General features: G+C 56.5%; 1 protein-coding gene across 1 annotated transcript; it reads left to right on the forward strand.

The window, feature by feature from the left end:
- Positions 1-998: 998 nt before the first annotated feature.
- Positions 999-9,185, forward strand: LOC112106476 (CCN family member 1-like). Its single transcript, XM_024199744.3, has 5 exons — positions 999-1,189; positions 2,174-2,387; positions 5,022-5,339; positions 7,163-7,362; positions 8,326-9,185. The coding sequence occupies exons 1-5, from the start codon at positions 1,139-1,141 to the stop codon at positions 8,632-8,634; spliced, it is 1,092 nt and encodes a 363-aa protein (XP_024055512.1). The 5' UTR covers positions 999-1,138; the 3' UTR covers positions 8,635-9,185.
- Positions 9,186-11,741: the final 2,556 nt, after the last annotated feature.

An 11,741-nucleotide genomic window follows, 5' to 3' on the forward strand; every position in this document is an offset into this window, starting at 1 on the left:
TTCCAGATTTACACCCAGAGAGCTGAGCAGGGGCGCTGTTTCTGATTTCAATGTGGGGGGGCAACTTTGAGTGGTGGTGCAGGAGCAATGCCCCCATTCTTCAGAGTCTGGGGGGAGGAGATGCCCCCGAGGGAGACATCACATGACAGGGGGCAGCTGGGCCAGATTTGAGTGGCACTGGACCTCATGCACCAGGTCACAATGCCACCTAAACTTAGGGCGCCTGTAGGTAACCTGGCCCTGCTCCTTAGCCGAAAATCCTGGTTGCACCTCTGGCTCAAACGCTGGGGGCGGGGCCTGCTTTCCAGGGTGCTGGGTGGGGTGATGGTCCAGAGTCAATGGTCTGGTAGTCCCCTTGGGCCTTAACCTCGATGAATGATGGTGGGCAGCAGACCCTATGGGCCCACATAACCCAGTGCTTTTGAGCAGCAGGGGAGGCGTGGACAGATGGCCCACCCTGTCCTACCTTAGTGACACCCCTGAGACCTGCTCCTACCCCCCCTTTTGATGCGCCCCCCCTGGCCCGCCGGGGAGCTCAGCAGCGCCTGGCTCGCATTACCACCGGCGCGCTGTTTATTTTCCTTTCTCCGTTTTCTTTCGCTCCTTCTGCCGCCCGCTCGCTTTGAGTTTGTTTTCGTGCATTGCAGGGATGGTTGCGGCCGGCGCTGCTCCTCGCCCTGGTATGTCTGTGGCACGGGGAGCAAAGGCAGCCAGGCAAGGCGCTGCATTCATCCGGCTCCGCGGCAGCGCCTGGCTCCGAGCGGAATGCGCCGCTTTCCACGCGCGGCCCTGGAATGCAGCAGCACCTCTCGTTTTATGAATGACTCTATTCATGCGGCCCCTCCCACCGCCGCAGGCCCCTCCCCTTCCCCCTGGAATGTCTGGAAGGGCGCCACCCTTGCTATTGGCCGCCCAAGGCCGGTGGGCGGGGCGCTGGTGGTGGCCATATAAATGGGGAGCCGAAAGGGGCTGGCGCAGACGTTACCGGGATTGTTAGATGATGCATGTGCGAATTGCGTAGGCTGGAGGTTGCTGAGCGGCGGTAGTGCTAAGGCAGGCTGGCTGCTTGGATCAGCTGTGACTCAGTTCCCCTGAGCCCCGCTGGGCAGTTCTTTCCTCTGGCCCGTTGAAGTCCGCGATGGAACAAGCGTCTCTGCTCAGCTTTGTTTTCCTGCTGCGCGTTGCTCTGGTGAGTGGGGAATCTTCCCCCTTGGGGATGGACGGGCAGATCCTCAGCTGATGTAAATCAGTCGCTCCCATTGACTCGCCGGAGCGAGACGGATTTACACCGGCTGACGGGCTCGCTTTGGGGGTCTAAAGTCTGCGCCCCTGTCTAGGGAGCCCGTTCCCATATGGGGCAACTTCTGGGGGATCCCAGCTAAGGAACTGGGTCCTATTGAGAACTGACCCGGCCTTTCAGAGCCTGCTTGCCTTGACTTCACGTGGCGCTGGGTGTTCGGCAAACCTGGCTACTGGCTTTTTTCTTTTAGGTGCCTAACTTTAGGCTCCTGACTTTGAAGATGTTTCTCCTAGATGCTCAGTGGGCGTGACACTGGTTTAGGCTAGCTGACGATCCGGCCTTCTGAGCTCACTTGCTCTGGTATAAACCTGGAGTCACTGCCTGTGCTGCTGCTCTGGATTGAAACTAGTGTAAAAAAGATCAGGAGTAACTCCAGTGGGTCTTGCGCTAGCCTGAGAGCAGAATTTGATCCTGAGATGTTTGGTTTTTCTTCTTTTATTACTTCCCTAAATCCCTATCTGTTCTCTGCCCTGCCTGTCTCCATGGGGTTGACTTTGATCCTGGCTGGATTTTTATTGTTGTGGTTTAATGTGGCGGTGGGGGGAATGCAGATCCTTTGAGAAATGCAGCTGCACCTAGGAAACTATTTTAGTGCCACCTCCTATAAAAAGAGGACTGGCTCATCCATCCCAAAATAGTCCCTTCGTTGAAGTGCTTGCCCAGCGTGTCTACTCATGGGGCTGGGGGGAATGTTTGGACTCGGCAGGGCTTGTCTATTTAAAACCTGCAAAACACTTTTGTAGGACCTACAGAAACGTTATTCTGTCCCTTCCCCCTCACCAACATGGTGTCTATTCAAAACCAGCTGTGACTCATTTTTTCTAGGTCCTGCCAAAACATTATCCCTCATCCATGAGGTTTCTTTGCCTGTAGGTGGTGTGTCGTTGCCCTCTGCAGTGTGTTTGCCCCCCCAGCCCACCCCATTGTGCTCCCGGGGTCAGCATGGTGCCTGATGGCTGCGGGTGCTGCAAAGTCTGTGCCAGGCAGCTGAACGACGACTGCAGCAAGCACTGGCCATGTGACCCCCACAGGGGGCTGGAATGCAACTTTGGGGCGGACCCCTTGGCCAGCAAGGGCATCTGTCGGGGTAAGCAGGTTGCTGGGACCGGCACCGGGGGGCATGTCCTTGTTTACTTTCTGTCTGCATCTCTGGGGGGGTACCCTTGTTCCAGATCATCAGGGAAGACTGGGGGGGCAAATACCCCCACCCCAATATAAACTCTGCTTGTGACAATCCTCTCACCCCAAAAGAGTGAGATGAACCCCCACATACAGACCCTGCTGGCAACACCCCCACCCCGGTTCTTGAGCCAAATAAGAGGATCTTTTTTGGGGGCAAAGAATGTAGGGAACCATGAACTCCTCCCTTCTCTCTTCCCGCCCCCAAAGTCCAACAGATCTAGCTCCTGCCCTAGTCTAGGAAAGGTGTTAGGTACCAACTTGGGGGGAGGTGTCCACCTGACTGAACTGGTGGAATTCCCATCCCTGAGGCAATGACAGGGCCTGGGGTGTCTCCTGGAACCTCCCTGTCCAGGAGTGGAGTGGTGGTACTGTAGGTTCTTCAATAACCATGTCCAGCTGATGCCCCGCACAGGGCAGGTGGCATCTATATACAAAGAGCTGGTGGAAGGAATGTGCTGCCTCCTGCCCCCCATTAAGGGAGCTCTGGGGACAGCCAGCTTGGGGCAATCCAGGGCTAAACAGGGAAACCGTCCCTCCCCCAGTGGGATCTAATGCTCGCTGTCTCTTGGGGGGGAGCTGCTCTAGGTGCAGGAGTGGGGGGGGGGCTGGTCAGGGTGGGAGCGCAGGGGCATGGCAGGGCTGGATGAGGTGTGTTGGTGGGAGCAGGAAGGGGAGAGGAGCCCAGGACAGTGGAGGGGACTTGTGTCACTGATGCTCCACTAGCCCCAGTGATTGACTGACACTTCCTCCCCCTGCTTGGAATAGAGCCTGGAAGTCATGTTAGTGCCAGCCCTGTGGGGCAGTGGGATGGGTTAGTGCCAGCCCCACAAGAGTTCACGATGGGTGTAAATGGGGGGCAGGGTCCCCCTTTGAGCTCTGACTGGCTGAGAAGGCAATCGGGCTCAGTGTGTTTTGAAAACCCATCTCCAAAATGCTGATGCCTTCCAGGGTGCCCTCTCTTTTTCCCCCCCCCCACGCCTGCCACGCTGGAGCTGACTGCCCTGGGGAGAAGGCAGCAGATCGGACTGTCTCCCTTGACCACGTGTGTGTCATTAATACCGGGCGGGTGGGAGGGAATGGACGTCTGGCTTAGGAGTGGGGACAGGTCATATGGGAAACTGGCAATACACATGTGCTTCTCTGGGATTCAACCCCCATGTAAATTTTCAGGGGCGGCACAGCACAGAGCCCAGAAAGAGGAGTGCATCCAGCAGTCCAATAAAACATGGGGAGACCACAGAGCTGGGGGGGGGTGTTGGGTCCCCCCTGCTGGCTCGGGTGGGAGAGCATCGCTAACCTGTGCCCCCTGCCCCCAGTGTGGATCGGCTCATGCCCAGTCCGGGGGGGGGGGGGCAGGGAAGCTGGAGCCTGTGAGCTCAGGGCTCAGGAATGTGTCCAGGAGAGTGAAAAGTTGGGCCAGGGATCCAGAGCCAGCCACGTTCCTGCAGGGATTCTACACTTGTCCCTCCATCCTTAGAAATCTGCCCCCCCACACCCTTTCTCTCGGGGGTGAGAGGAGAGGTATTTTCCCCCTGGTCCCGGCAGGCGAGGGAGCCAAGATCCAGCATGAGGGCTTGTGTTCGGTTTTTTTGCTGCTATTGCAACACGATCCATTCCTGGCCCTTGTGATCCCGACCCACATCCTGTTTTCCGGAGCTATTTAAAGCTGGGGCTCCTCTCTAAAATCTCCTGCTCCTGGGCCCTTAGGAGGAGCAGCAGCCTCAGTCCCCACTCCAACACTTGGGTCTGGCCCAATGGTGCTGTCTAAGGATGAAGGACCTGGATCCCACCTCCCCCCACACCCCCTGAGATCCATCCAGGTCCTTCTACCCCGAGGTCACTCAGCATCAGCAGCTCCCATTGGCCTCGTCAGGGCCTGGGATGCTCTGGCCATGGGCTGTGAATTACCTTAGAGGTGAGGTTCCTTCCTCATTTGGGGGGCACCCTAGTCACCACCCTTAAAGGACCCCTGCCACAGGAGGGGGCTCCAGCCATGGACCTCTGATGGGAATGGTCCAATTCTGAGACATGCTGTGTCCCCCCCCCCCTTAAGGGGCTTGAACCCCAAGACCTCTCTATTCCCCAGTGCAGGATGCCCCTCCCCCCAAGTCTCCTCTGATCACATCTGATACCTGCACAATAATCCCCAGCTGGCCGTAGGTCTGTGCCGGGAGGAAAGGGGGTGGGATGCCCGAGCACCATGCTATAGTTGTGCCAGGGTGCTGTTGACCCCCGTTCTGCGTGGTGCAACTGATTCTGCAAGTGTCTGGCCACTGCTGTGGTTCTGTCCCTCTCCCATAATGCAATGCTTCTGAGCAGCAAAGTACCCAGAGGACCCTTGCTGTTCTGGGGCCATAATGCCAAGCCAGCATGTGGCTGTGGGGGGAAGGCGGAGGTTAGGAGTCAGGCAGACCAGCAGTGGGTTCCTAGGACATTGGGTATCTTGATGTGAGAGGGGTGGGGGGGATCTGCGAGGGAGCGGTGGTCCCTCTTGGGCAGCTAACTAACGAGACCCTCGGGGGCCCTGCTGTGTCCCCAGCCAAACAGGAAGGCCGGACATGCGAATACAACGGGCGGATCTACCAGAACGGTGAGAATTTCCAGCCCAGCTGCAAGCACCAGTGCAGCTGCATCGATGGTGCCGTGGGCTGCCTGCCCCTCTGCCCCCTGGAGCTGCCCCTGGCCTCCCTCAGCTGCCCTGACTCACAGCTGCTCAAGGTGCCCGGCCAGTGCTGCAAGAAGTTTGTGTGCGGCAAGGGGGCCAAGAGGTTTGGGGAGGTCTCCTTTGAGGGCGGGGAGACCAAAAGCAACGAGCTCATCTATGTGGGCAAGGACCGGCACTGGAAGAACATGCTGGGTGAGTGCACCAGATAAAGGGCTAGGGAGGGGATGCTCACCTACCTAGGAGCCCAGGACGAGATGCCAGGGCTGGGCAAGAAGTGGTGGGTGCGGTGGGATAACGCCTGATTTGCAGGGTGCTGTCACCAGCTAGCACCAAGCTCAAATCTGATGTACCCACCCTGGTGGGGAGGCTGGGAATGGTGCTTCCCCCCCACCTCCCCAGGCTAATGCTCCAACTCCTCCTGTCATTTAGCCTGATTGTCTGTTCTGGGAGAATCTCCCCTCCCTCCCACCCTACTCTCCCACCTGCAGGGAACTTCCTCAACTGGCAAAAGTGCTTTGCTCTCACGGTAGGGAACGGATCAGGGCACAGCCAGAGCATGTTGTGCTGTGGCTATACTCTGCTCCCCAAGGACCATAGAGTGTAAATTAGAGCGGCCTCTAGGCTGCTCTAACTGCACATCTGTGGCTGGACTGGAAACTGTCTTTGCCGCCAGTCCTCCCTGTATTGCATGGCTTGGGCACACGTGTCCGTGCCCATTTAAGTTAGACTGGGACCCTGCTGGCTGCAGTGGGAACATAAGGCTGGAGGCTAGTCCCTGCCCCAAAGAGTTGGCAATCCACATTGGGTGTTTCTGAGTGCCCAGGAATGGCAGATGCTGAGATCATTGGCACCCAAAGGGCTCAGTTCACAGCTGGCTGGAAGCGTTGGCAAAGTTAGTAGGAGGGCAGGGGGAGCAGGGCATGGCAACCTGTAGGTGTATGTGTGGTGCCTTTTCAAGTGGATTATGCAATTGACAGAAGGGGACGTCTGCCCCCAATTTTCACATGGGGCTGGAGAGTGCACTTGCCTGGCAGCAACAGCGCCTGTCCCTGGGGCTGGGCTTGGCTCCGGCTCCCTGCTCCTGGTATTGTGATGTGGTGCACAGGGTCAGGTGGTGCCCCACCATCAGCCCCGAGGGCCGGTAGGGCCAAACCTGCATGGCGCTGCAACCCGGCGTGCCAGGCTGCAACACAGGGAGCTGGGCTTGGCCCCATGGGCAGGAGCTGCTGCAGCTGGGTGGGAGTGGGATGGGCTTGCTCTCCAGCCCCCCCCCATCAGTGACCTATTTCACCCCCCAGTTACAAATCCTGGCTTGGCCACTGCTCAAGAGGTGGCCCCACTGGCCACCAGCTGAATCCCACCCCCCGTGTTCAAGAGGGTAGCAGAGGAAGCTGAGTAACTGGCCCCAGAATCCAGGGGTGCTGGGTAGGCGGAGTCCCTGGGGCAGTGCGGGACTTTGTGTCTGCTGTGAAGGGGTGGTGAGCAGATGGCACTTCCATTCTCACCCTCTAGGACCAGCTCCGGTGGGAATGGGGCAGGACAGAGACGGCAGCGTTTAGTCTGCCGTTGCCCTACGAGGGCCTCATGCCACCTAGGGTTGTTGGGAGACTGGTGGCATGGGTCCACCCTGACACAGTGGCATCAGCTAATATAGCCTGATTCCCCTGCGGGAGAGAGAGCGGTGCCCTGGCCAGGCCTACCAGCTGGTGCTAATGGCCTGAACAGTCCCCTGCCCCCAGCTCTGATCTGAGCTGTGGGAGAAGAGGAGCATGGATCTGGGGCAGAACTGGGCCGCCTGCCTGGCTATAGAATAATAGACTGGGATTGAAACCGGAACATTTCCCAGCATGTCTTGCAGCTCATGTCAAGCATCTAGGCCTGGCTTTGGGGGGAGGCGTGGGGGGTGGAGGAGGAGTGTGACTGAAGGGTTACCTGAAATTCCCAGGTCCTGGCTTGATGGCAAGCACCCCCTGCTGGCGAGCCTGTGTATTAACTGAGCTCCCTCTCTCCTCCAGCCTGGCCACCTCTGTTCAAGGCCCATTCTGTGCTGAGGAAATGCCTAACCCAGACCACGGACTGGTCTCCTTGCTCCAAGACCTGTGGCCTAGGTGCCTCCACCCGGGTCACCAACAACAACCCCCAGTGCAAGCTGGCCAAGGAGACGCAGCTGTGTCAGATCCGACCCTGTGGCCAGCCTGACTTCACCAAGCTGAAGGTGGGGCTGGGATCCCTGCCTGTGAGGCAGTGAGGGGGGATAGGCTGCGAGGTCCTTGACCTTGCCAAGGGAGGTGGGGACAGCCCCTGGAAGTTTTGTTGGAACAAGGAGCCTGCTAGCCTAGCAAAGGACTTTTGGGGGGGGGGGTCTAGTGGCTAGAGCAGGAGGGGCTGGGAATCAGACCCCCAGGAGTCCTATCTCCAGCTCTGGGGGGAGTGGTGTCTAGTGGTTAGAGCAGAGGTGGTTGGGTGGGGGGAGAGGACTCTTGGGTTCTCCCTGGTGCTGCCACTGACTTGCTGTGACCTTGGGAAAGTCCCTTCCCCTTTGTGCCTCCATTTCTCCATCTGTCAAATGGAGATCAAGAGGCTTGCTGAGGCCCCGTCTCCACATGAAGGCTGCATCCAGGGCCCAATACATCAGTGAAATGGGGGGGGGGGGGGTTCTGGTGAAGAACTAAGGGGCTGATGCAGGGTCACGCTGGGCTGGCTCCTGCCATGCTGCAGCTTGGAAGCTGGTTGGCGGCCATGAGAGTCTAGATCCTCTGCTGCTATAAATGGCTCCATTGAAGTCCAGGCTTCCCTGCTAGGGATCTGGAGCCTTAGCCCAGCCTTTGAGTGGTGGGTTGGATCTCTGCCAGTGCTGGGAGTGTCTATCCTGCCCTCCTCCCCAGCCAAACTGAGCTGAGCCCCCAACGCACCCATTCCCAGGATTTCCTCCTCATGTCCCATCCCCCAGACACAGCTGAGGCCTGGCACACTCATTCCACTCTGGATGCAGCCAACTGGGTCCCCCCCATTCCCCTCTCTTGGCTGAGACCTGGCAAACTCATGCCATGCTGCAGCTGTAGATATCAGGCCCTTGTAGCTGTCTGACACACAGGCAGCTCCAACTCCCACCACATTCCCCCCCCTCCCCCTCCAGATGCATCTAACTGGGGTGTTTCTCCCCCCTTCCCCCCCGCAGAAGGGCAGGAAGTGTCTCCGGACCCACAAGGCGCAGGAGCCGGTGCATTATACCTACGCCGGCTGCAAGAGCCTCCGCAAGTACCAGCCCAGCTACTGCGGCTCATGCCTGGACGGGCGCTGCTGCGTGCCCCTGCACACCCGCACCCTGGCTGTGCCCTTCCGCTGCCCTGACGGGGACTCCTTCATGCGCAGCGTCATGGTGATCCACTCGTGCCAGTGCGGGCCAGCCCACTGCCAGCCCCTCAACGAGGCTGCCATGCACCCCCAGCACCGGCTAGACGGAGACACGCACAAGTTCCTGGAGTGAGCGGTGCCGGCACCCCAGAGCGGGCAGGGGTCCTGGTGATGGTTTGGGGGGAGGGATATCCCCCACACTCAAATGACACTTCAAGGACTTGGATCTCAGCCATGGGGGGGGGGTCTCTAAGCTGATGGGTGGGGGCAGGCGTGGGGAGCTATTGACCCACATGGCAGCCCCTTTCTAGCCTGTATTTCCACCCGTGTCCCCTCCTCCCCACCACTTCCTGTCCCATGGTGCTCTTTCCACCTGTGCCCCTTCATGTCCCCCACTTCCATTTCCTACCCCATGGAACCCCACTGCACCCCCACTTCCTCCTGGGGGTGGGAGAATCTCACCACATCTACCACCACCCCCAACCTTGCTACCCGGCTCCCCCTCCAAACCGGCATGCTGTCTGCCTCTGCCTTGTGCGCACTCACTGCCCCCTGGTGGTGAGCCCCCCAATGGACACCCTCTCCGTCCCTGGCGGAAGACAGTAGGTATCATTTGAACCACATGGCGGCTATAGACAGCTGCCCCCACCCTCTAACAATCCAAAGGGCTCTTCTCTTCTCCCCCCCTCCCGCAGCCTCATTAAAGCACTTTTTCAGGAGCCACAGGGCTGGTGGTCCCATGGGAAGGATGCATTGGATTCATGCCTGCTCTATCGCCCCCTGCTGGGTGGTTTTATACCCACCGGTACAGCAATGTTGCACTTGCGGGGGAGGGGGGGCGATTGTTTAGAGGAAAATGTTTTTTGTTGTTTGTTTTGTTTTTTCTCTCTCTCTCACACACACACACACACACACACACACACACACACACCCTTCAAACTTAGCTTGGAGCGATGGCTCTTGGCTTCATAATGAAGCCCATATCATCTGTCGTCCCATCCCCCCCTTCTTGCTGTCTTCCCTGCCTTGTTAATTAACTGCCTGATTTTTCTTTCTCTTCCCTGCACTGTTTATAGTGACTGTCACCATGATTGCAAGTCCCTTCTCTCTCTTGCTGGTGGGTATAATTGCTTTGTGAGGGGAGGGGCATCCCCAGACATCCTGCAAACTCGTATCTCCATCCGACTGTGTCCTCCCTGCCCCCCCCCCCAATAAAAAAATTGGAAGGGAGTTTAGAAGCTGGTCTTCTGCTCCACTCCCTGGCTAGATAGCTAGCTGCAAATGTCAGAGCTGGATCCACCAAAGCTTGTAAAGCTTATGGGGCTCTTCTGAACTGCCCCACCAGACCAGCTGTCTCTTCCCTGCTCCAGAAAGGCCAGTTCTCGTCTTAGTTTGACTTGGAACAGGAATGACATATGAGGGGAGGGCAGCTTTTTGTTTCTCTCATAAATACTCCCATCCTGCCCCCATCTCCCACTCCAGAGAAGTTTATCCAGAATTCTCCCTTCAGTGCATCTAACTAAGCTTGGCAGCATTCGATTTTAATTCCAATTGATAATGGTGGTTTGGTTTTTTAAGTGGTGTTGTTGTGTGTTTTTTTTTGTTTGTTTTTTTTTAACTTTTAGTTGTGGGAAATTATGTGGGGGCAGACAATGGGGGGGGGGTCAGCCACCAATTAATTACAGTAGATGTTGAGATTCAAAAAGTTAAAGCTTGTTCACTGTTAAAACACAAATGGCCAACGCCCCATGTTAAATTATACACCGAAAACTGCCTTAAATCAAACTCGGAAGAGTCCTCAAGCAGCATTTTTCAGCCATGGCCGATCATCGCTGATAACTGACATACTGAAGCTATTTTTTTGGGGGTGGGGAGAGTTTGTGTGGCCAGTGCAATTCATGTTTGCGGATGTTTACCCATAGAAATCAAATCCTTCCAAGCCTACGTGTAACCCACTCTGAGCAGCCTTGTCGCCCTCTTGTGCCTAAACCATGTATAGAGGCTCACAAATGCTACAGAGCAGTCAGAGTAGATACTCCTGCTTCTAGATTATCTGGTTCCATCCCTGCTGGGGGCATCTCAGTAGAGGCGCCCCCCCCCCCCCCCCCCCTTGTCTTGAGAGGTTAAACAGCTACTAAAGAGTTAATTGAGCTTGGTAGCCCTGAGGGGTTAGTGTCTCTGTTCTATGTCCAGGTCAGTTGCTACCTCCCAGCACAGCTATTTCTCTGTGTCTAAAGTGTACAGTGCCCTGTTTATAAAATAGTCTATATGTATTTATCACAATAAAAGCAGCTTATTTTTTTTTATTTTTGGATATAAATGATAGTCTACGTTTTTGGAAGTTTGGTGGGTTTTTTTTTTTTAATTTACACAATAAAACAGAAATTTATTTTATAGAAAAAAACTATGGCTAGTTTGGTGGTTTGGTTGTTTTTTTTTTTTTTTTTTCTCTCTCTCTCCAAATGAGTGTCTGCACCCGGGGCAGAAAGAGGAGCAGGCACTTCTGGCCCGCAGTTTGGCCAAAGGATCAGGACTGTTAGGCTTGGTTTAAGCACAAAGCTGGACTGATTGATCACATTCATACGAGCAACACTTTATCCCTCCTCCTATACCACCAGAGCACTGCTAGTGTGCATATGGCTGGCAGTGGGGTCTAGTGGGTGGAGCATTGGACTGGGCCACAGGATGGCTGGGTGCTGGTCCCAGCTCAGCCATTGGCCTGGTGGGTGAGCTTGGGCAAGTCACTTCCCTGCTCCGTGCCTCAGTTTCCCCCTCGGTACAATGGGGATGATGATACCGAACTCCTTTGTAAAGTGCTTCAAGAACTACTGCTGGACAGTGCGAGGTAAGTTAGGGGTTGCTATACTGGCAAAGGGCTCCCAGCATGGCTGCAGCAGCACCATGGACTGTGCTGCTACAGTAAAGCCACCCCCCTCCTCCTTGACCAGAGCAAGCTATCCTGGTCATGGCAGCTCTGTGGGCAAAGTGCGTCTATGCTAGGAGCTTCTACCAGCAACGCTCTGTCCTTGCCCCCGCCCCTGAGTGATGCCAGCAGAAGGCCGTAGCATAGACCTGGTTTAACTCTTTGGATTGTAGTTATGCCTAGGAGCCCTGCTGTGAACCAGGGTGCTAGGTGCTGTACAGTATCAGGTGTATTATGGCAGTGCCTAGGATCTCAGCTGTGGACCAGGCCCCCAGGGCTCTCGGCGCTGCATGTTATTAGCTGTATTACAGCAGTGC

This window comes from Terrapene carolina, unplaced genomic scaffold (genome assembly GCF_002925995.2).
Source record: "Terrapene carolina triunguis isolate 2854851 unplaced genomic scaffold, T_m_triunguis-2.0 Scaffold1054, whole genome shotgun sequence".
Lineage (NCBI taxonomy): Eukaryota > Metazoa > Chordata > Testudines > Emydidae > Terrapene > Terrapene triunguis.